The sequence below is a fragment of the Trachurus trachurus genome, assembly GCF_905171665.1.
Source record: "Trachurus trachurus genome assembly, chromosome: 23".
Taxonomy (NCBI): domain Eukaryota; kingdom Metazoa; phylum Chordata; class Actinopteri; order Carangiformes; family Carangidae; genus Trachurus; species Trachurus trachurus.
This window is the reverse complement of record NC_139912.1, coordinates 24,703,807-24,729,293: the sequence shown is the minus strand read 5'-3', so window position 1 is coordinate 24,729,293 and position 25,487 is coordinate 24,703,807. Positions and strand designations below refer to the sequence as shown.

At 40.0% G+C, this 25,487-nt stretch overlaps 2 protein-coding genes across 2 annotated transcripts; both read left to right on the top strand.

Annotated features, from left to right (window-relative positions):
* Positions 1–5,685: 5,685 nt before the first annotated feature.
* On the top strand, positions 5,686–18,230 carry LOC311006922 (mucin-6-like; the record flags this gene model as incomplete). The annotated part of the gene is made up of 31 exons (XM_083999958.1): positions 5,686–5,767; positions 6,349–6,393; positions 8,021–8,246; positions 8,714–8,843; positions 8,944–9,007; positions 9,231–9,313; positions 9,409–9,604; positions 9,713–9,838; positions 10,412–10,532; positions 10,622–10,757; positions 10,854–10,931; positions 11,032–11,101; positions 11,241–11,378; positions 11,502–11,651; positions 11,792–11,886; positions 11,973–12,105; positions 12,385–12,634; positions 12,747–12,787; positions 13,150–13,238; positions 13,446–13,600; positions 13,696–13,834; positions 13,915–14,019; positions 14,114–14,308; positions 14,993–15,065; positions 15,149–15,318; positions 15,518–15,674; positions 16,367–16,477; positions 16,609–16,750; positions 16,840–16,868; positions 17,012–17,992; positions 18,178–18,230. The coding sequence occupies exons 1-31, from the start codon at positions 5,719–5,721 to the stop codon at positions 18,228–18,230; spliced, it is 4,530 nt and encodes a 1,509-aa protein (XP_083856084.1). The 5' UTR covers positions 5,686–5,718.
* Positions 18,231–18,256: 26 nt separating this feature from the next.
* Positions 18,257–25,096, top strand: LOC311006875 (intestinal mucin-like protein). The gene is made up of 14 exons (XM_083999878.1): positions 18,257–18,889; positions 19,724–19,965; positions 20,144–20,330; positions 21,587–21,812; positions 22,027–22,199; positions 22,384–22,453; positions 22,581–22,690; positions 22,794–22,825; positions 22,913–23,066; positions 23,430–23,467; positions 23,770–23,874; positions 24,039–24,078; positions 24,504–24,612; positions 24,791–25,096. The coding sequence occupies exons 1-14, from the start codon at positions 18,331–18,333 to the stop codon at positions 24,966–24,968; spliced, it is 2,223 nt and encodes a 740-aa protein (XP_083856004.1). The 5' UTR covers positions 18,257–18,330; the 3' UTR covers positions 24,969–25,096.
* Positions 25,097–25,487: the final 391 nt, after the last annotated feature.

Sequence of the window (25,487 nt, the reverse complement as noted above, 5' to 3'; positions counted from 1 at the left end):
AGGGGAGGGGGGACAACGCGCTGCTGTGTTTTGAATTTTTGGCCACATTCTTACATATCGTACCTTTAACTGTAATACGAAGGTGGCTTTCTTTTAACCCGGCTCGATCACCATCGTCCCGACCAGGTTATGTTCAGAGTTTTGAAAGTCCAGCGGGGCTGGATCAGAGCCAGCGTTTGCAAGGAGGGAGAGATGGCGCTGATCCGCTGCTGTTCTCTGAGCAGCTCCTACAGATGTTCAGCTGAGGGAATACGCTGCTCACCTGTTCAATTCAATTAGGCTACTGCATATTTGAGCATGCAGCCATTGAGTGAAGTATTTTAGCACCATTCACCCCTGTTTGTATCTGTGGATTTAGACAGCAGACGCCATGGAAACTTGCTCATTAGGCTGAGATTGGGAAAATAAACGTGAAAAGAAATGTGGAAATTTAAAACAATAACTTTAATATTCCACAATGCTTTGCCTAGCTCACATCGTTAACAGGCAATAAACATTGTTGTGTAACGTCTTTGATTTATGTGAACCTCCAGTCTCACACATGTTTACAATAAATACGCAGTTAGTCTGGGGGGTACCAACATTTTGTCTGCACACCTCCCTACCCAGCAAACTGTCCATGAATGTATTCTGAGCTCTTCAAAGAAGAAGGAAACACAAGACCAGTCTGTGTTCTCATTGAGCACCTTCAGAGGTGATTTGATGGGAGTCAGCTTCTGCCCTTAATCTACAGGGGCCACAAATGGTCACCAAATGGTTCAATGGCCCTGAAAACAAAACAGGAGAAACATATGGCACAGCAGCCCTCAACCCAGCTGAACACTTACAGGAAACTCTGCCTTGCCATGTGAGAGATGGTATTTTCCACCATCATCAACCAAGCAGCAGATGATGTCATGGGCTGTGGAGGGATGGTGCTGCTTCTCTCCAACTGAGTTTCAGACATATTGAAGGTGTTTTGGCATCTTGTCATGGTACAACACCCTATTAAAACATGAAATTCTGCTCCATTTTTATTTTTGCAACTTTCTGTGAATTATCAAAGCACAATTTAAAGAAGCTTAAAAAGAGAGCCCTGAGGCTTTATTAGCTACACCGCCTAGGGAGTTTTTGCTGATATTCTCAAACTTCAGCATTTGACATACCATTACACTCATAACAGCTGAAAGGAAATGAGTCCGCAAACACTCACACACACTTGTGGTTATCTTTGTGAGGACACTCGTTAACATATTGCTTACGCCAGCCCCTTGCCATACCTTAAGCATGACTTACTCTCAGTTAACCCTAATTCAAACTCTATCCCTCAAGAAAAAAAACCTAGGTGGCCCGCATGAGGGTGTATCACAAAGTTAGCACCAGGCAAAATGTCCTGACTATGTTATGTTATGCAACCTTTTTCTATCCCTTATCCTTGACATAATGCATTTTGGTCCTCACAAACCTACAGACGCCACAAGTATAGTAAAATGAGAGACTACACACACACAGTGATTCATGCTTTCCATGGTGCAAGTAATGGTTCAATAAAAGTGTTTTCACAGTCCAATAATCTCCTATAGGGTGACTAAACAGCCTCATCAGTTGGAGCAGAGAGAGGGAGAGGGATCAAGTGTCACAACCGTGTTAGCTACAGCAAGAGTCTTTCAAGATGAATCTCACCTAAGAAGTAATAAAAGGTCTCTGTTATGCTCAAAGTCATCTATGATGAAGGGCTTTAATATACTAAATATTCATGATATATTGGTTCCTCAGAAACATATATAGCATGCAATCAAAAGCATTTATGTGAACTGGAAGTCACTGGAACCCTATGAAAAGTCCTATCTATAATTCATTTAAGATAATAACACTTTGTTTTTTGTTTTGTAATTACATACATGAAGAAATATTCCTGTTTCAGAGTTTGTGGTATTCGGTTTTTTGTTTGTTTTGGAAGAGTGGGACATATCTGATTGAGATGGGCAAACACTGTGCACACAACCCTAAATTGGTTGTGTCTGACTTAACACAAAATTTGGTGAAATTTCTGCCAGATCAGTTTTCATTTGATGTGCAGTTTTAGGGAGGGTCACAGTGTCTGATGAACTGCCTGATGAATCAATGATCTGGTTCTCACATAGTTGGATTTTTGCAACGTCACAAGTTTTTTTGGTTGTCTGTCTGCAACTTGATCACCGAGCTAAACCAATTTTGTCAAATACAATTTTGAATTTAACATTGAGATTATATCTCCTGTATGTGACATGTTTGATGGATTCAAAACCCTTACTAGACAGATTGTAGCATATGACATGACATACAAAGAAGGTTCAGCTGGGTTTGAAAGTCATGATCACACGCGCATTGGGTCCCACATGGATGTTACATGTTTACATAGGCAGAATCCTTTGGTCTTATTGATGTTGCCTAGATTAGTGGCTTGAATGCATCTAAAAAGCACATGGTCATTACAGAGTGAACATGAAAGTAAAGGCAATGTCGTTCATATCATGGGGTTTCTGTAGGATTTTTTTCTTGTTCTCACTTTGTTATAAGGTTGAGGAGGATGATTTTCAGTTGTTCTCACAGTTTGCGGATTTTGAGGCACTTCAAGACTGGGAATGTGATTACATAAACTTGATTTGGGCTTGATAGAGCAGTGTGTATCAAATGAAAGCATGCATGTAGACAGAGAAGTAATAGTCAGCAAACGGAGTACAGTACGATGACAAATACAAAAGCAGCAATTAATTTGTGTATGACTGTCTGAAACGAGCAGTTGAGAGTATTATAGGCTGCTTTCACAGGCTTATGATTACATCTTCTCCAAGACTTACAAACTGACTCAACTTCATGTCCAGGAAAATGTCCCTTCATGTTGTACAGCATGTTTTAAGGCCCTATTATTGTCTTTCAGTTTTACATGGGATGTCTCCACACTGGACCAGTCGACCCCGCCCATCCCAGCGCCACAGACAGAAAACCATACGAGATCAAAGGAAAGTAATGAAGTTATCCGTCTACTGCAGGTCTTTCAGCACATGCTTGATGGAAAACTGCAACAGCTATGAAATAGCTGCAGGGATCAGGGCAACTATCTATCTATCTATCTATCTATCTATCTATCTATCTATCTATCTATCTATCTATCTATCTATCTATCTATCTATCTATCTATCTATCTATCTATCTATCTATCTATCTATCTATCTATCTATCTATCTATCTCTTTTTTTAAACCCTTTGTCTCTTTTTTCTCTCTTTTTCTTTTTTTCTTTCTTTCTTTCTTTCTTTCTTTCTTTCTTTCTTTCTTTCTTTCTTTCTTTCTTTCTTTCTTTCTTTCTTCTACTCCTTCATTTGTATTTTACATAACTTCTTTCTATCTTTCCCTCTCTATCCATCCATCCATCTACCTCTTTCTATCTATCATCCCCCTCTCTCTTCTTCTTTCTTTCTTTCTTTCTTTCTTTCTTTCTTTCTTTCTTTCTTTCTTTCTTTCTTTCTTTCTTTCTTTCTTTCTCTCTCTCTTTCTTTCTTTCTTTCTTTCACCCCATTTCTTTTTACTTCTTTGTTTCTTTCTGTCTTTCTTTCTACTCCTTTTCTCTTTCTTTGTTTCTACCCCATTTCTTTCTTTCTTTCTTTCTTTCTTTCTACCGCTCTCTGTATATCTCTCTCTTTCATTTATCCACCCCAATTTCTTTCCTTCTTTCTTACTACCCCTCTGTCTCTTTCATTCATTCTCTATTCTCTTTATCTTCTATTATTCTGTTTTTCTTACCTTTTTCTTTCTCTATCTACCCTTCTCTCTGTGTCTTTTTCTTTCTTTCTGTCCTTTCTTTCTTTCTTTCTTTCTTTCTTTCTTTCTTTCTTTCTTTCTTTCTTTCTCTATCTACCCTTCCCATTTTCTTTCTTTCCTTCTGTCATTTTCTTTTTCCCCCTTGTAGATTAGCCCACACATTATGTACAATTTTAGAATGGACCTTCGGAAAATTTCGGAATAACGTTAGCGGAATGGCGGTCGCCCCCCCTGAAGGGTTTACCACACATCACATGTGGACTAGCCTGGTCCCACAGCTTGGCCTGAAGCCATAAATCTCTTCTTTTCCTGTCCCACTCTCTTAAGGGGAGTAGGAAAAATCTTATGTTAGGTTTTTAAGTTGTTGATTGTGCATTGTGTTTTTTTGTACTGGCGCCTATGGAACACACTGAGGACTTCTCCTTTGTTTTCACCGGCGAGGGGGCGTGGCCTTTTACGTGACGTAGGGTTACTGTCTTCTATCAGTTCTCTCCAAAACCTTTTAGCCAATTAGCGCTGACTATTTTGATTTTAGAGTGCTTCAATACTACAGTTTTACCTTCTGTTTGCTTGAATAATTTTATGTCTGCCAATTTTCTTAACATATAATTGTGAATTGACAGGCGTTACTAGCCTAAAGCCTAGTGTCAATCACTTAATTGTGAGAGTTTTTAACTTCTTTTAGCTCTTTGTTTCTGTTGTATGGGACATTTACCATTCAGCTCAATCTCTTTAACTCTGTGCTCATTAACCCTTTCTACAGCTGCAGCAGGTAGCTGTTGATAGAAACTAACTTCTCCCACTGTGCCACCCAGCCAGTGGCTAACAGAGGACCGTAAACATCTGCAGCAAGTTGATGAAGAAAGATGAACTGCTGGCAGGTAACAGACGGACCTCTTTTTCTCAGTAGGTGGTGGAAACCATAATGGTGTTAAAAAATAGTGAATATTAGAAATGTATACACATATGCCAGTGCTCAGGTCAGGACCGTGACAACGATATATGAATAAGTGTTTCTCTCAGGTTGCAGCTTTAAATATAATACTCGCTTGGAAAGAAATCAAAATAGCTGCAGGATGTAATAGGTCGTCTGGCACTTTCCCTCAGGACTCGGACTAAAAAAATATCTCACTACATCCTGGTTCATGCACCCTGACCATTTACAAATGCCTCATTTATCACTGCTTTGCTGTCATCTCCTTTCTTGAAAGACATTGTTTCCAGTGTTTGCCAAAAGTAAGCATCCCCCCTTTATTCTCAATACAGGACTTAATATTTTACCCATTATGGGTGAGGTTGGTGACACGCATGCATTGCCTTTATTTGATTTCTACGCAGTGGGACCAAAAAAATCCAATCACAACAGTTTCAATTTGAGAAAAAACCCTGGTATTAACCAGGTGCCATTTCTGGTGACTCTTGTACCAGGAAACGTGAGGTTTGCAGAAAAAGAAGAGCAGGCTCCAGTTTCAAACTCTCATTTAGTTGCTGGATATTAAGTCTTTTCGACTGTGTTTGTGCATCCACTCATGTTGAGTTTTCTAACCTCTTGTAGATCAAGTTCTCCTTTTGTCTTTTACACACACACAAACACACTCCCAATTTCCCACGGGAGTATATAGCCCAGGGTCTGTTGTGACCATGAAATAATCTAACAGTAAATGCAACATAAGCAGGATATACTTAGAAATAAACTGGTTTTCCAGCATTGTGTCACCATTTCCGTGTTTCTGCCCAATTACCATTTAGATTAATGGTTAATCTGTTTTTTGTTTCCTGGTATTTGCACAGACGTGTATCCACATGTGTGTTCACACATCCATTTGTATGGGGTGGTGTTTCAGACAATGTGTGTGTATGGACATATATAACCCCCGTGGTGGGCTGTTTGTGCAGTGCTCCGTGGTTTCACCTGCTGCAGCAAGGGAGCATCAGGCACCATGTCCTGGCAGAGATGGATGCCGGCTGTCTGCTTCGCACTGGCCTCAGGTACCATATGACATTTCATTTAATAGATTGAATATGACAATAAGTAATTCCTTTAAGAAGAAGTTACATGAGATAAAAGATTTGCAAAATCAAAATTCTATAAGACAAGTTTGGCAACAGATCAGATTTTAACAGTAATAAGATTTTAACAGCAATAAAGATTCATTCAACTAAGCGCATTTATTCAAGTACCACACTTCTCTTGTTTTTGTTCCATGACATTAACTGACAGCTTTCATTTCAAACTTTAATGACTTTATACAGAAACATGATGAGCTTATAAAATATGATGCTTAATTTTAATTACTCAACAGTTTATGAAATTCACTGCGGCAACAGCAAACTGCTACTTACTCATGAATGCATCTGATCAAATATAATAGTCCAGTATAATCAGCATATAATCATGCACTATAATATAATGTTCAAGTCATGTGAGTATAACAGAAACATTACATAACAAATTAAAGCACCACTCTCAGGAACTCCATCTCAGTTGTTAAATTCTGCCACTTTTGTGTTTATCATGTGAATTTGATCAAATAGCTTACATTTTGTTATTGTTGTTGTATCTCTTCCAGTTTTTGGGACAGGTGAATCAGTTGCAACTACAGAAACACAGAAATGTGAGTATAAGTCACTCCGGTGTTGATCCCAATCAGTTGATTTTTATATATCTTGAAATTATAATTGGTCTTAATGTTTATTGATTGATCAAAATGGCTAAAAGCAAAAATCTAATCACTTATTGTTCTGTGCATTTCAGTGGACTTAACTGCTTTTGTTTTGCATATTCCAGTGTAATTGGAGCTACAAAACAAACTGAAAGTTGAGGATTGTACAACTGATTACATTATACACTTACGAAAGAACTAAAGACAGATTATGATTATGATATTAAATATCTTTATTAATGAAAAATATTAGAATTAATGCCAAGTATTTTATTATGATTAATCATGAATAATTTCAGTCATGTCTATTGTCATTGTCAACTTTATTTTATTTTATTCATATGCACAATGATAAAACAAGAATTTTATTTAATAATACAAAGACAAATAATTGTGCAGGAGAGGAAAAGAAGCCCAAAGGGCTTATATAAAATCCTCCCCCTCAATACAAAATCACTAAAACAAATCAACCAATAGAAAAAGAAAAAGAAAAGAAAGCAAAAAACACAAATAAACAAACAAACAAACAAACAGAAAATATCCATAAAATTACAAATTAATTTCAATTATACTAGACATAGAGTATTATTTTTGCCTGGATAGAAGATACCTCACCAAACTAGTCCTAAACATTTTGTAGGATGATACAAACGTAAGAGACCTATCTAAAGAGTTCCAGAGTTGGGGGCCATGAAAAGCAAAAAGAGGAGACCGCACACATCAGCTCCCTTATGTGCAGATTTATTAGCACATCAGTAGTAACGTTTCGAGCTCATAGCTCTTTGTTCTCAGAGTTGGGGGCCATGAAATTTGATAAAAGATTTATGACTGGAGGTACGACAAAGAGGTAAATGAAAGTTCTTCAGACCTCTCACTGAATAAGAGTGAATATCTGATGATAACAGAAAAAACTTATGAAAAGTTCCTGGAATGTCTTGTTTGTAATGAATGAAGTCGTACCAGATCGAACTGGTACGACTTCACAGGTCGGAAAAACACGAGTTACTGGTTGCCTTGAACGCACCATAACTTCTTGTCAGCCAATGGAGTTAGCAGCCCCCGCCCTCATCATGGATCTATTGGTCCTCGTCCCTACGTCACCGCATTCACGGCGTCCCTTGGCTGCTCACACAGCCCTGCATGCCGTTCTCTCTCCTCATTGGATAAAACTTGTAGGATACGAGAAAAGTTTTCTCCTCGGCTCAGAGCAGAGCAGAGTGACCCGTGTTTCAGACCAAACACTCTATGTAAGTGATTGCTGTCGGAAGATATAACTATTTAAGACTTATATTAACACAAAAATATTGCTTACTTCTGCTTTAAATTTGCTAAATAAGGGTGCAGATGGTGCTTTCTGAATTGAGAATAACTGATTTAGGTACGAAGAATATGAAGCAATGTTACAATATGTCAAATATGGATAAATTAAACTGTAATATAATGTCATAAGACAGGACTGATTAACTAAGGAAGAAACTCTTCTAATAATGCCATAGGACTTCATAATTTTTTTGCATACATACTCAATATGGTTCCAACTTCCAGCAAGAATCAGTAAAATGACCTGTGTTGTGTCCAGACACGTGCAGGACCTTTGGCAGTGGGGTCGTCCAGCCTTTCAGTGGTTTAGGTTACTATGTGAGATCGAACTGCCCATTCACCCTCACCCGCTTCACCCACAACCGAGTTGAATGTGACATCACTGCGCGGCGGGGTAACAGCGGGCTGCTGGTCCAAGTCGAGATCATCATCAACAAAGTCAGGACTGTTGTGCAGAATGGAAGTATCATGGTGGAGAGGAAAAGGTTTGTCTCTGAATCCTAACCCACTGAAATAATGATGTTTGCAAATCTATCTCATTTTCTGAGTATAAACTGGTTTAGATCAATAAGTATAGTCTATAATGTATTGCCACATCACGTGAGATAGTGGTTGCTGAGAGTGTTTCCCAAAGACACTTCAGATCAGTCAAATAGCATCATATTCAACCACACGGCCTGGTGGTTGGCATCTTTATGCATTCTTAATGGAGTCAGTGTTAGTTTATTATTAGCTTTGACTCTGGGACACTGTGCATTATTAATTGAAAACAAACGAGCGGAGGATCACTGGAGGTCATCAAAGCCTGTAAGGTGACTTTCAAGCTGTAGGAGGTAGACGATGTAATATGTTACCAGTGCTATTATTCATTATTTATTCATTAATTTTTTTTTAAATTTATGATCTCTGTATTGATCCTGTGTGCATGCTTTTTTTTTTTTTTTGTGGACAGAGTTTCCCTTCCTTATGACCACACCTATCAGCACATATATCAGTATGGCATCTATACCAAACTGAGGAGCTCACTGCTTCCTCTGTCCGTCACCTGGCACAGCGTACCCGGAGGAATAGACACAATGATGGTGAGAACAGTAATGCTGCATATATTAAAATCAGACACACAAATGTACATGGCTACTTAAATACTGCAGTAACATACATCACCCAATGAAACTTCTTAAGGTGGAACTGGAGCAGGAGTTGAGCACGGACATGATGGGACTGTGTGGAAAACACAATGTTACAGGTATGGCAACTATGGTAGTGATTGTATTGTAGTACTTTAATGTAAGTTTCATAACATAAATGATAATAGAAATATATAACTTTTGTTTTTGAAAAAAATATAACCATTTCACATTTCACACACACACACACACACACACACACACACACACACACACACACACACACACACACACACACACACACACAATAATTTTGTTTGCTGTACCTTTTTATGAAATTAGGCATCAAGCAGCAGCTGATAACAGAGAGCGTGCTCACTGAGGAGACGTGTCAAATCCGAGATCCCTCCTCTGTTGTGAACTCTGTAAGTTGACTGTTGTGACCAGTGTTTCAGTTTCAAACAGAACTCAAATAGAGGTCCGTTCCACAACGTGTTCAGATGGTTTTCTCTGGTTTCAGATCTGCAGAATGTTCTTCTCCTACACCTTGGACTGTCTGCAAGCCAGGGTGCCTCATTATATCCAACTGTGTGAAGACAACATTTACAGCTATGAAAACAGCAAATACATTGGCTGCGCATTCTTCAAAGAAGTTGCTCAGCAGTGTGGAAACAACAGCTACGTATGGAACTTATGGAGAGCTGCTAGCGGCTGCAGTGGGTGAACTTTGATTGATTTTTTAAGTTTTAAATACAAATTATTTCATTGACTTGACAATTTAGGTACACTTTGAGTGATTTGTCTGTTTCTTTTGGGGAGTGCAGCTCCACCAGGTTGTCCAGGTGACCTGCATTATGAAGAACAGGGTGCTGCCTTTATTCCCAGCTGCTCCAACCCAAACCCCAGATTCTCCAACCAAGACCTCACCAGCTCCTGCATCTGCCCAAAGGGTGAGCACACTACAATTGTATGATTTAGCTCTCCTTCATGTAAATCTGCTGTTTAGCTGCCTGTTAAAGGGATAGTTCACCAAAAATTCAAATTTCACTCATTATCTACTCACCCTCATGTCAACTAAGAGCTGTGAGAATTTTCAGAGTCCTCCGTTCCCTCTCTGAGTTACGGGGGGGTCCGCGCAGCAGTATTTGTCCATATAATGGTTGTCAATGGATACCAACTTTCTTTGTCCAAAAAGACACACCAAAAAACATCCAAATACCTCCATACTGCTCTTCTGTAATATCCCTCTTGAATTGAAGCCCCGACATGAGAAATTGTTACGAAAAAAATTAAATAAGTCTATATTTTAAGCTTGTTTGTAGCGGAAGCTCCCAGTGTCTCGGTTCACTGCTCTTCCTGTGTCAGTGCAAATCTCACGTGATTCTCCCCGTAACTCAGAGAAGGGACGCAGGATTCTGAAAATTCTCACAGCTCTTATTTGACATGAGGGTGAGTAGATAATGAGTGAAATTTGAATTTTGGGTGAACTATCCCTTTAAAGCTGTTCTGAACCTTGTGCGTAGGTACTGTCCTTAATGATCACGCTGATGGCGTCCGCTGTGTGAGTCCTTCCAGCTGCCCCTGTGTGTTTGCCGGCAGCAGCTATGTAACTGGAGACATACGTAACACCAAGTGTCAGTCATGGTGAGGATGCAGAAGCAAAGCAGATTATACCAATGGAATAAACACATGTGAGGTTTTAGTTTGAATTGATTTCTAATATTTGTTCTCAGCGTGTGTGAGGGTGGGAAGTGGCGTTGCTCTGACAACCTCTGCCCAGCCCGATGTCTGGTTGAAGGGCAGTTTGTGACCACATTTGATGGCAAGCAATATGCCCTCCCTGGTAAATGCACATACGTGGTGTCACAGGTAGATTTTCTTTCCCCCACTACACCAACATCTAATATTAACCAACACATGTTGTGCGTTCTGATACTGACTCCTCCTGTAAAATCCCTTTGCCAGGGTTTCAACTGGACAGTAACCGTTCAGTTTTCTGAGAAGGAGACGTCTCTGAAGACAGTTGTGCTTCAACTTTTTCAGGTATCGTCTTTGGGTATTAACTTTGAATCCATATACTTTATTCAACAAATGTCAAGAAAGAGCAACATGGTGATTGTCAATGTCATTTGGGTTTTTATAGGAGGTGTATACATTCTCATTGAACAGCGTTAAAAAGGGAGCCGAGGAGATCACTGAACTTCATCAGTCTAGTAAGAAGAAATAAAGAGAAAAGAGGATTAGCCCTTTATTGTTGTCCACCTTGTTTACTGTGTCACTGTGTCAGTTTTTCCTGCCTTATAATGCATCCACAATCTACTGACTCACTTACTAATCTCTGTCGCCTGTCAGACCATGCACTGGTTTTCTGGCAGTCCTCCATATACGTCCAAGTCCACACCTCCTTCGGTTTGAAGATCCAAGTCCAGACGTCTCCTGAAATCCAGCTCTACATCACCCCACCCAGAAACCACACTGGCATCATTTCAGGTTAGGAACTCAGGCTACAAACACACAGGTCAAACATTTTTACTTTGATCATGACTCTTGATTTTTTTGATGAGCATGATCCAGTGGGATGTGACCTTAGAGCCGGTCTGGTCTGTCTTTCAGGTCTTTGTGGCAACAGCAACAACGACACCGTAGACGACTTCACCACCAGCAGCGGGATCATCGAGAACTCACCACAGTCTTTTGCTCTGTCCTGGACTGTGGGCGCATGTGCAGTGAACATACCCAGCTCCTGCAGCAACACAGACTATGGTCTCTTTGAATGATATGAATGTACCTGTAAAATGTGTATAGACACAATCTGGATAATCAAACACTAATTTGATATTCTCTCTGATATTTGACAAAGTGTTTTACCTCATGATATTATTATATATGATGTGTTTCTGCAGAAATATTCGCTGATGAGAAGTGTTCTGTGTTGAACAAACCAACTGGGATATTTGCCAAATGCCACAGTCATATCCCAACGGATCAATTCCATGCTGTGAGAAGATTTTTTAAACGTTAACTAAATCAAGTTTTCAGCATCGACAGACTCATGTCATCTTAAACCCTATCTTGTATTTGCAGGCTTGCATCCAAAGAACCTGTAACTGTGGCAGCAATCTGCAGCAGTGTCTGTGTGTTGCTCTGAGCAGCTATGCCAAAGCCTGCGCCGTCCTGGGTGTTGCAGTTGGGGACTGGAGGAAAGCTACTAACTGCAGTGAGTTCAGCTTTCATGAATATACAATTGTATAAATAAACATAGAAAGCTCAAGAGACATCCCTTTTCTTCTGTCAGCATCCCCCCAGGAATGAGCAAAAGACAAGCTCATAATGTTTCCAACAAGCTTTGAAATAGTTTTTATTTTGGCAGCAGTGATAAATGGACATTTCTGGGTTGTTTTTGTATTGTGGAAGCACATTTTGGACACAACACAGTCAATATAAAACAGCAAAAGTAAATTTTAATAAAAATATCACCCATCATCATGCGTCACAGCTCTGCCATGTCAGAAGAATCAAGAGTTCTTCTACGACATGCGGGCCTGCAACCACACATGCCGCTCCCTGTCCGGCCCTGACCCTCGCTGCTGGGGGGACGTGGACGATGCTCCCGTGGACGGATGTGGCTGTCCTGAAGGAACTCACCTGAACCAAGGACACGTCTGCACCCCAAAAGGGGGGTGTGAATGTCACCACTATGGTGGGACAACGTTGCCAGGGCATGTTGTTATCGACGGACGACAGTGGTGAGCTGATCATTGACGTGTCTGTTGTCATTTAAAATGCTCAAATAGTCAAGTCAGTTTTATTTATAATGTAGCTATATTGTGTTGCAATCCGATATTGTGTCTTCTACAGCCTCTGTGAGAATGGAGAACTGCACTGTTCCAAGGACTGTGGTAAATAAATATAATTTCCTACATTATTTTGTATCTCTATGTTAAGCTTAATCTGTAATCTTTATTATCTTTACACGCTTAACCAAACATACCCTGTTGTTTGAACTACATTTACAGTATTTAGTGATAAAGGAAAATCAATCATGTTCACCAAGCAGGAACATTTTACTTTGAAATTCAGGATTCATACATAACACTGGTTTTTAATTTTACCTATAATAACCTTAATAACATAAATCGAGTTTATTTCATTAAAATATATTATTTAGCACAACTGTCTAAAAAGTTTGATGCTAATGTCTAATATGAAATACTAAAAAATAAAAAATATTTTTTGTGCACTTAATCATTGTTTGCATCAGGTTGCAAAAATGGGAAGGTTTGTGTTCACTGCTCCGAGTTCCCAGTTAACACAGCTCAGAAAACCTGTGACAGTCTCAGCAAACCACTGGTAGGTCAACAGATTATATATAAACCTATCTAACATATCTGTAACATGAGCCTATTCATAATATTGTTAGCATTAAGGAAACATGTTTTATTCATTTCTTTCTGTGTCGTTCAAGTTCAATTCTAGTTCTTCTATAACTCTGCTTTCTTTACTTATCAGTGAAATGTAGAGTTGAACTAAAACATTTCCTCTTGGTGTTACCTCCAGAGGGCCAGTATGACCTGTGAGAGTGGCTGTTACTGCCCACATGACCAGTTTGAAGATCACCATGGTAACTGTGTTTCTGTGGACAACTGCACCTGCGTGTATAGCGGTAAAGTCTTCAGTGCAGGAGAGCATGTCAAAACCAACTGTAAAACATGGTAACACCTTTATTACTGCCACCCTACTACTTGTACAATAATAATCAAACTGTGTCACTCATCCATGACCTGAGGTACTTCCCTCTGTCTCACAGTGTCTGTGGTCACGGTCAGTGGCACTGCAGAGACCAGCCGTGTCCTGGGAAGTGTCAAGTGTATGGAAATGGGCATTACCAGACCTTTGACTCAAAGTGGTACCGCTTTGATGGACACTGCCAGTACACACTTGTAGAGGTGAGACCAAACTGATTTAGGGATATAACAAAACTACAGGGAACATGTGCATTTTTAAAATACAAAAATAAAACCTTCAGGATTACTGTGGAACTGGAAACGGCACCTTCTCTGTCAGAGTGGAGAGCGTCCCCTGCTGTGATGAGGTCCTGACCTGCTCTCGTGCCATCATCCTGGACCTGCAGGTGGGTGACTCTCAGCTGCTGACCATGCCACTCTGTCACAGCATCTTGTTTGTGCGTGGGTTGTACTGTAGCTCTGCTGCCTCATCCCATCCAGGGCTTAGTCACCCTGACACTGAGCGACATGAAGGTGACCAGAAGCCTCCAAAAAGGCTGGACTCTGCAAGCAGATTCACTCTACACCACACACACCGTGGGACTCTACATCATAATCTCAGTGCCGAGCAGAGGATTAACTCTCATCTGGGACAAACACACCAGGATCACTATAGAGCTGCATCCAGACTGGAGGGTGAGTGGTGGGGATGTTAGAATGATTTTTGAAACACATTTTGTACAATTGTTTGTTAAAGGGACATTGTGTAAGTTCTCCTGTTATCTATTCACGAAAATCGATTATTTCGTTCAAAAGTACGTTTTTCATTCATCAGTAATCCCCCCCATCAACAAAGTGAAGTGTTCCTTTCAGCTCTGAATGAGCCGTTCATATCATTCATATCTCCATGGAGCGGGTAAGCTCGGTGCTGCTGCCATGTGGTGTCTCCATGTTTTTACGTTCAGTGGCAGCGTGACGGTAGGAAACCACGGAAACTCAGCGGAGACACCGGAGCTGTCGGCTCAGGTGGAGGTGGCGTCTGTGAAAAGTCACCGCGGTAATGCAGTGAGGACTGTGAAAGCCAGTAAAACGTGGGTCAGGTAAACAATACGACATCACCATGACAACATATTGTCACATGTATTGTTTTGCCTGGTGCTGACAGACCACTTGTTTACATAAAGGCTTGTTTAAGCCGTTACGTGCAGCGGCTGTTGTCCGGCTGCCATCTAACCGATTTCACGTGAATGCAGCATGAAAAATACGACTGAGTTGCTTGTGATCTACAACCGCACCACTAGATGGGAGTAATTCTTACACAATGTACCTTTAAATCATTCACTTTTTGAATAAACGTGTTTCTAATTATCCCACCTGTAGAACCACGTGTGTGGCCTCTGTGGTAATTTTGACTCCAATGAGATGAATGACCTACAGATAAGTGGCTCAGCGGGTAAATTAGTTTTCTCTTGACCTCATGATGAAACAGTACTTCACTCGTAATCGTCAAAATAACCCCAGGAACTCTTCTTTTAGTGGTGTCCAGTCCCATGACCTTTGGCAACAGCTGGAAGGTCGATACACCTCCTTGTTCTGATGTGACTGCGGAGATGTTTCCATGTGATCGGAACTCCTACTGCTCAGCCTGGGCCCAGCGCCGCTGCATGATCATTACATCAGACATCTTCAAAGAATGCCACTTAAAAGTATGACTTTTAAAAAATATAACTAGACATTCCTGCAAGTTTTTAAAGAAGGGTGATAAAAATTTTAAGTGTATAATTGACCAGGACCTCAGATCATATCATAACATCATAATTTACAGTAACTACTTACATGAATAGATTTCTGAGCCCTTACACATGTTGATAAGCCCTGTTCAACTGGATGATCTGTGATCCCCAGGTGGACCCAGATCCCTACTACCATGCCTGTGTGCAGGAGTCTTGCTCCTGTGAATTTGAAGGCAAGTTTTTAGGCTTCTGCACAGCTGTGGCTGCCTACGCCGAGGCCTGCAGTGACCAGGATGTGTGTGTCAAATGGAGAACGCCTGATTTGTGTCGTAAGTTAAGGCCCACCTTCCTTCCCCAGTTAGTATTAGTTTTACTGAACTTTTGGAGTTGTCTTTTCAGAAAGTTAACAGTAAACAGACAAGCTGTACATATCAGGCAGCATTTTAATAAAACATTTTCAATATGCCATGCTGATAATTTGTTCAGGTCTACTTTCTCGCTTAAGAGATGTATACTATGCATTACTAACAATTTAAAAGTAACTATCCAGGTTAGGCTTGGGCTGTATCCAAATTTTGATACCTTCAAACTTCCTCCACATTTTACCGCGGTATACAGTATTACCGTGACTGATTAAAAATGTAGGTTAAAACATATTTACCTAACTGAAAATTCAACCACACATAAGTGGTACTGGATATATAATCAATTTTAGACATTAAATGACTTTTATTTAATATTTAATCCTTATCTCCTATAAGTGCATTGCATTTTTTCATGACGGTATTGAAACTGATACCGTTTGATTACTGTAATAACGCCCAAGCCTAAGTTTAATTTCATTACTTAGTATTTCACCTACTTAATACACCTTAGATAATATTTGATCAGTTTTTTTTTTTATTTTGATTATTACAACCCTCCTTTTGATGAAAAGTGTGTGCATCACTGTTTTAAAATTATGAAATATAAAGCACATGTTAGTCTGTTATGCTTTAACCTGTGATGAATTCACCCATAGCCGTCTACTGTGACTACTACAACGAGCAGGGCCAGTGTAGCTGGCACTACGAGCCCTGTGGTCAGATGCTAACCTGTGGCAAAAGCAACCACTTCACTCACAAGCTCGAAGGTAAAAAAAAAATGCTAAAAATAATACACATATTAAATTTACAGATCTTAACGTAATGTTATAGTAATTAGACAATGGTAAAATTAATTGTAACCCTGTCAACATAAACATTATGTTTGCTCTTGGAAAAGGCTGCTACCCCAGATGCCCAGAAGATTCACCATACTATGATGAAAATACTGGTGAATGTACCCAACTAAGGAACTGCACCTGTTATTTCAATGACACAGTCATTCAACCAGGAAGACTGTTGGTGATACAGTCTAATGAGTGGTAAGATGATGACTGATTTGTAACATATGACAAATAGTGCACTTTATTTATCATCACATTCATAACTGCTTGCTTTTCATTCTTGTCAGCCCCTGTGAAAATGGAATCATCAAGTGCCGTGAGTATGAATTCTATAGCATTTCATTCATGATTGTATGTGTGTATTCATGATTGTACAAGAAGATTATGCAAAAGGTGTTCTTGTATTTTTGATCATTTCTATCAAAACCCCAGAGCTTACTACCACCTCTGCCCCAACAGCACCCCCACCTACAACTACAACTATACCTACCACCATCGCTACAAGCATTACCATCCCAACTGTTTCAACCACTTCAGAAACAACTGTTCCCTCTACTACACCAACAACTACATATTTATCAACTACAGCTGAAACATGGACAACAACAGCTTCCACCACCACTACACCGATGACAACCACTACTAATGCTTCAACCCCCAGTGAAACATGGACAACAACGTCCACAACCACTACACCAATGACAACCACTACCAATGCTTCAACCCCCAGTGAAACATGGACAACAACAACTTCCACCACCACTACACCAATGACAACCACTACTAATGCTTCAACCCCCAGTGAAACATGGACAACAACGTCCACAACCACTACACCAATGACAACCACTACTAATGCTTCAACCCCCAGTGAAACATGGACAACCACCACCACTGCCACTACACCATTGACAGCCATCACCAATATGTCAACCTCAAGTGAAACATGGACAACCACTAGCACTACCACTACACCATTGACAGCCATCACCAATATGTCAAGCTCCAGTGAAACATGGACAACCACTACCACCACCACTACCACACCAATTACACGAAAAACTACAACTACATCAACTACATCTTTAACCTCATTACCCTCTACAGAGCTGACTAACTCAACAACCACAGGAGTGACAGTTGTAACAGGGTCAGTTTCGACACCATCGACAAATTACACAGTTGTACCAACAGATACCTCCTCAGCTCAGCCAACAACAAAACTAACAACAACAACGATGCCACCAACAACCTATATCACTGAGACTCTCACTAGCGAAGGACCCACTTCAGACACTACAGCATTCAGTACAGAGTCGACTACCACCACCACTGCCACTACACCATTGACAGCCATTACCAATATGTCAACCTCCAGTGAAACATGGATGACACCTTCTACTACACCTATGACAACCGTTACCAATATGTCAACCTCAAGTGAAACATGGACAACACCTTCCACCACCACTACCACACCATTTACACCAAAAACTACAACTACATCAACTACATCTTTAACCTCATTACCCCTTACAGAGCTGACTAACTCAACAACAGGTACTGAACCCACCACAGTTGTAACAGGGTCAGTTTCGACATTAGTGACAAATTCCCTCGCTCAGCCAACAACAAAGCTAACAACAACAACGATGCCACCAACAACCTATATCACTGAGACTCTCACTAGCGAAGGACCCACTTCAGACACCACAGCATTCATTACAGAGTCGAGTACCACCACCGCTGCCACTACACCAGCGACAGCCATTACCAATATGTCAACCTCCAGTGAAACATGGACGACACCTTCTACTACACCTATGACAACCGTTACCAATATGTCAACCTCCAGTGAAACATGGACAACCACTACCACCACCACTACCACACCAATTACACCAAAAACTACAACTACATCAACTACATCTTTAACCTCATTACCCCCTACAGAGCTCACTAACTCAACAACATACACAGTTGTACCAACAGATACCTCCTCAGCTCAGCCAACAACAAAACTAACAACAACAACGATGTCACCAACAACCTATATCACTGAGACTCTCACTAGCGAAGGACCCACTTCAGACACTACAGCATACAGTACAGAGTCAACATCTCACACAACAGTGTGCAATCAGTGTATGGACTTGAAGAGGAAAAAAACCTGGGCTTGTGGTGAGATGTGGACAGAGGACTGCTTCCATAAAACCTGTATAAATGGGAAGATAGAGGCGACTCCAGTGGTTTGTCCAGACCCTAAAGTTCCCATATGCCCCAGAGGTCAGGTCACAAAAGTTGTGGATGGATGCTGTGAAACATGGAAATGTGACTGTAAGTGTTTTTCCATCTCCACCCCCAATCTTTAGCTCTTGTTTATCCCTTGTCTTTTTCTCTACATTGATGACAGTAACGTTGTTTTTTCCATGTGGTCTGGCAATATACTTAAAGCAGAAGTGAGTGATATATTTGTGTTAATATAAGTCTTAAATAGTTATATCTTCCGACAGCAATCACTTACATAGAGTGTTTGGTCTGAATCACGGGTCTGTCAGTCCCTCTGCTCTGCTCTGAGCCGAGGAGAAAACATTTATCGTATCCTACAGTTTTTATCCAATGAGGAGAGAGAACGGCATGCAGGGCTGTGTGTGCAGCCAAGGGACGCCGTGAATGTGGTGACGTAGGGATGAGGACTGTTATGGTGCGTTCAAGGAAACTCGTTTTTTTCAGACCTGTGAAGTCGTACCAGTTCGATCTGGTACATAGACTGTACAAAAAGACGTACTGGTACGAGTTCACGGGTCGGAAGTTACGAGTGGCCGTTATAGTGACTTTCACCGGTAAAACAGGTCGGAAAAACACGAGTGGGTTGCCTGGAACGCTACAAAGTCGTAAGTTGTGACTTGAAGCTGTAATTTATGATTTCAAAAGCCTACCTGGAACGCAGCATTAGCGAAAACGACCGGATCACTCACTTCTGCTTTAAATCAGATTTATTGCACAAATTGCAGCTCTATCAAAGATTACTAACTTATCTTGCTCCTGTTACTCTTGAATTAATTAACATGTTGGTTTTAATGTTGATGAGAGAAAAGGATTAATAGGTGTCCAGTTTTCTGTTCCTGTTTTCTAAAACCCATCTTTTATCCTTTCCTATATCCTCCATAGGTCGCTGTGAGCTATACGGGGACCCGCACTACATCTCTTTTGATGGCGTAACCTTTGATTTCCTGGATGAATGCAACTATGTTCTGGTGGAGGAGCGGTCACCACAACATAATCTGTCTATTACAGTGGATAACTTCTACTGTGTGCAGGGCCTGCATGGCTCCTGTGCTAAAGGCATCATCCTGAAATATCAAAACAACGTAGCAACACTCAGTATCATCCCAGCTTTGTTTACAGTACAGGTAGATATTTAACTGCTTTATACAACTGACTCCATGTTACCATGAATCCTTCTTTCAATGCTAAAAATAATTGTTGATGATATAATGCTATTTATGCTTCACCATTTAAAGCTAGCATACTCAAAATAAAAATTATAATGCTAATGTGTTGATTCGATGCTAATTTAATCTGATTTAGGCCACTCTGAACAACATGACCATACGGCCACCATATGAAGAACAAGGGTTGAGGTTTGAGACCACAGGTTACATTGTGACAATCTACATCCCAGAGATTCGCTCTTACATCTCCCTTAGTCCATCTTATACCCTGGTGGTCAATCTGGCAATGGAACACTTCCACAACAACACTCAGGGACAATGTGGTGAGTAACAGATTAAAAGGAAACCACAGATATGGTTAAGTGCATAGCATACTGTCTATCCAATTCAGCAATGTGTTACATTGATTGTCTCATAAATGTATTAGCTTAAGCTTATATGTGAGTCCTTTGTCACAGTGATACAGTGGGTAACATGTTAGCTACATTACTAGACTATAGGTTACACAGGCTAGTCTAGCTAACAAACCAAGATGTGTAACGTAATGCTGCCTTCACTATTTCTGACCACCAGATGGCAGAAAGACTCAATGTTGCTAAAAAAAAAAAGGTGATACAATTCCAACTTAAAGCAGAAGTAAGTGGTCCGGTCGTTTTCGCTAATGCTGCGTTCCAGGCAGGCTTTTGAAATCGTAAATTACAGCTTCAAGTCACAACTTACGACTTTGTAGCGTTCCAGGCAACCCACTCGTGTTTTTCCGACCTGTTTTACCGGTGAAAGTCACTATAACGGCCACTCGTAACTTCCGACCGGTGAACTCGTACCAGATCGAACTGGTACGACTTCACGGTCGGAAAAATACGAGTTTCCTTGAACGCGCCATAACAGTCCTCGTCCCTACGTCGCCACATTCACGGCGTTCCTTGGCTGCACACACAGCCCTGCATGCCGTTCTCTCTCCTCATTGGATAAAAACTGTAGGATACGATAAATGTTTTCTCCTCGGCTTAGAGCAGAGCAGAGGGACTGACAGACCCGTGTTTCAGACCAAACACTCTATGTAAGTGATTGCTGTCGGAAGATATAACTATTTAAGACTTATATTAACACAAATATATCACTTACTTCTGCTTTAACAGTAGACAGTGATATAAATGCATGACTGACATGTGTTACACAGCCTCGTACTACTACTATTGTATGAGTGGTCCTGCAAACTAAAAATGGGCTAAAAGTGGCTATGCTCTGCATAGAGTTGAGTCCTTTGATCCAAAGTTGATAATGAAAATTAATACGGGTTTCTGAGTTCTTCCTTAGTCAAGATGCTGCTAAAAACTCAAGAAAGACCCATTGTGTGATATTACCTTAAATCTGATAGCAACTCTGTTTCAGGTTTCTTCATTAATTTATTTATTTTGTCATATGTCAGTAATATTTGAGATACAACTTCAAAGTTGTTGTCCTGTAGTTATATCTCAACTAGGCTAGTCAATCTTTGGGATAAATGTATATGTCCATTAAACTGTTTTTTGGATACAAGATCTCCCAACGTCTTTACTGACCTCACCTAAAATCCTAGGTGTATGTGGTGGTGGATCATGCATCCGTAGAGGGGGACATATGGAGGACAACAGCTGCTGTCATAAGACGGCCTATGACTGGGTGCAAGCTGACCCTCTGAAGCCAGCCTGTGTTTCTGCACCAAGAGATGTACCTTGTCATGAGCTAACCTCAGAACCCACTGACACACCCACTTCTACCACCACCTGCCCTGGAAGCTCACTCTGTGAGCTGTTAGACCACGAGTAAGCTCTACACAAAAACACTCACTACTGATCAGGGAATTCATAAAGGTCACAATATGTCATAAAAGATTTTACTATACTTAAAAATAACTGCACATTTTAATATAAATGTATTTAATAAAATAATGGCAAAGCTACCATATGGAACACTTTGGTTAGTTTTGTCTCTATCTGGTGTACAACACACAAACTCTAATCTGTTTTCCTCCCTTAGAGTCTTTTTAAACTGCAGTAAGGTTGTTCATTTGGAACTTAAAAAGAAGAACTGTAAGTTTGATTCATGTGGGAACACAGGAGGCCCCTGCTCTTCTCTAGAACAAGCTGCTGAGGAATGCAAGAGGGCTGGTTTCTGCATTGAGTGGAGAAAACTGACAAATGGAAGATGTAGTATGTATTTTCTTTTACTTACGCTTAGTCAAACCAGGGATGAATTATTGTCTGCAAGAATGTTCTCACTGTTTTATGACCCTGACTATAATGATGTTTTGCTTAAGAAATGATGTTGGTAAATTGCTGATACTTAATTTACAGTAATTTATTTTAATTTAATAACCATGTCCTTGTGTTTCAGATGTATCATGTCCAGAAGGATTGGTTTACCAAGAATGTCCTCCAGCTATGGATGACTACTGTTATGGAGGGTGTGGAGGCTTTATTTTTGAGAAATAATGTTTTTACAAAATATTCTACAGACTCAAGAACAGTCAAGACTATTGTCAGGATGTTCATTATTTCTGTTCTTACCTTCCCACTGGTTTGGCTGTACAGGGTGCGATATGAAGGGGCCTCCTTTGAAAAAAACACTACAGGTTGTTTCTGTCCCAGCGGCCTTATCAGGGCAGGAAATCACTCAAACATTTGTGTGTTTGAATGTCCCTGTGAGTAACACAATCTATTATGGTGACAATGACTCCTAGAACATTTTGGTTTGAACTCTTAATTAGTTACATTGTGAGTTTCTGCCCTTTTCCCCCCAAACAGACTGTAAAGGACCACTTGGAGAAGCCAAGATGGTAAGAATAGTTATTCCATCAGTGTAGAGAAGTCATATCTGTAGCTGTTCATCTGGTTCTAGATGTCTTACTGTACCTGTCTTCCAGCCTGGTGATGTGTGGCAGTCCAACTGTCACGTGTGTACATGTAACAACAAGACCAGGGAAGAGGAGTGTTTTCCAAAACCACCTGAGCCAGTTCCTCTCTGTAGCCCTACTGGTGTTTTGGTAAACACCTCTTGCTGTGGTGAACAGATGTGTGGTAAGCACTGGGATGTCATCATTAAACTGGTGGTTTAAATGTTCTTTATGAAGGTTTAATGCCTAATAATAGATAAGCATACAACACAATTGCAATCTCTCTGTAAAGCTAAGTGTAAAGAATACATAGATTGATTTAATGAATTGATTTTTACTAATTTATAGAATCAAGACAATGCAAGTGGGCATAATATTAACAAAAGTGAAATATGAAGATAAGATATGAAGATATTAAGATAATGGAAAGGCCATAATGTTTACATGTAGCATCTTTACGTAGGCTTCTATTCCTGTTTCCCCACATGAACACCAATACATATTTGACCTTCTGTACTCAGACTCTACTCATTGTGTTGTTTTTCAGTCGAGAAGAACTGCAGTTATAATGGAAAGACATACAAGGTATGTTGTGTGGGTCTCACATTAGCATATATATATATATATATATATATATATATATATATATATATATATATATATATATATATATATATATATATATATATATATATATATATATATATATATATATATATATATATATATATATATACTGTATATATATATAAAAAAATATAGATAGATAGATAGATAGATAGATAGATAGATAGATAGATAGATAGATAGATAGATAACACAAAGTTTGGATTAAAAGGAATCTGTGTTTATACAATATGGTCATGGTAGAATCTTTGTGTGTGTAGGTGGGAGACACATGGAAAGATCCCACCCGTCCCTGTGTGTCGTTGAGCTGCAGCACAGAGGGGGTTCAGACAGAGACAGTCTGTCCCAGAGAAAACTGTCCTGAGGTACTGCAGTCCTCCAACATCAATTTTTTCGCCCGGATTCAGAGCTATAATGAAAATGTATTGGTGAAACTACTGAAAAGCTGCACAGTGAAGCTAGCCACCTCTGATGTGCATAAACCACAATGATTTCTTTGACCATGAACTCTTGTGGGTTTGTTCTCCAGGAGGACAGGATCTGGGATAACCAGCACTGCTCCTTTACATGTAAGCTGACAACTAATAATGTGCTATCAGTTATAATGAATCTTAACTTTTTTATTTTGACCTGATGATCACTCTATATACTTTTAATTAATGTGAACCAGTTAATAATAAACAGGACATATATTGACAATTGACAAAGCTAACATAAAAATAATAATGTGACACAGTGATTCATTTGACCCAGGAGTTTAGTTGATATTAAAATGCTGCTGTGAAAAGCAAACACTGCCCAATAGCTTTTATTCTCTACTTGGTTTCCGTTGACCTTGCAACTCAGTGTTGGACTTATTTAACATTATCCAAACAATACAAGACCTTGTCCCAACCTTGACACATTTTATGTAAATATATATCCTATTGGAGCTGCACATTCAGATTGATCTTTAAAACTTTAACCCCCTCATCCTTAATCTCCCTCAATTCAGGTAACCAGAGCTGCACTCCCAAGTTGTCCAGCTTCAACATCACCTTAGACAACTGCACCACCGTCATAGAGATGCCTGTGTGTCAGGGCCAGTGTCTGTCTCAGCCCAGGTGAGAAGAAATTGATCAATCAATCGTCAATCTAAATAGCAATACACATCGAGTTAACACATTCACAGGCCTGTTAATCAGCAGCTGACCACGTCTAGGTAAGCTTCTAGAAACACCCCCCTCTCTCTCTTTTCCCCTCCTTCTTCCTTGGCTTCCTCTCCTCCCCCTCGGCCCACAGCATCAGGGCGGTGTTACTACACGGCGACCTACAGGTGGAGCAGCAGAGCAGATCCTGTCAGGAGTCGAGCTCCGAGAGGAGATCAGTGACGCTGCGCTGCTCCGACCACACCACCAGACACTACGCTTACAAGCACATCACCGGCTGTCAGTGTCAAAGCTGTGGTATACTGCGCTGAACAGCACAGACCAAAGAGCAAAACTATGATGTATCCATTACATTTCAAAATCAAATGTTTTCAAAATTCATCAATCATTAATTGAAAATGTTATCTCTAATTAAATCCATTATTGAATCAGTTTTTCAGCAAATACAATAAATCATATTCTAAACAGAAAGTTTGCGAGATGCATGTTCTTTCACTGCAGTAAGTTCACCTTTAAAAAACACAATGACTGTCACTTTTCCACAGCACTGTGACTTTGATCACTTCAGTGTCATTGACCTGTTAAGGGGTCGTTCCATTCAAATGAGAAAAGCAACTTCTCAATACTGGTAGCAGGTTTGGTTTTGTCTGTGCAGGTTTAGAAATATTCTTTTTACTCGATTCTACCTAATCTAGACATTTGACGGTTTCCTATGAAAGTATTTTCTATGGAAGAAACAATCCCCGTTCTACCTTGTGATATTAAGGTATACTAACAGGAGCACTCACACAAAACAACAACTCTATTTCTTTATGGTTAAATATCGATAA

Excerpts from the sequence above, each read along its gene's own strand:
- LOC311006875 (XM_083999878.1), top strand. The coding sequence starts at position 18,331 with ATGTCAACCTCCAGTGAAACATGGACGACACCTTCTACTACACCTATG. Across the intron at positions 22,826-22,912 it reads CACTTGGAGAAGCCAAGATG|CCTGGTGATGTGTGGCAGTC; the intron begins GTAAGAATAGTT and ends CCTGTCTTCCAG. Across the intron at positions 23,875-24,038 it reads CCAGAGAAAACTGTCCTGAG|GAGGACAGGATCTGGGATAA; the intron begins GTACTGCAGTCC and ends TTTGTTCTCCAG.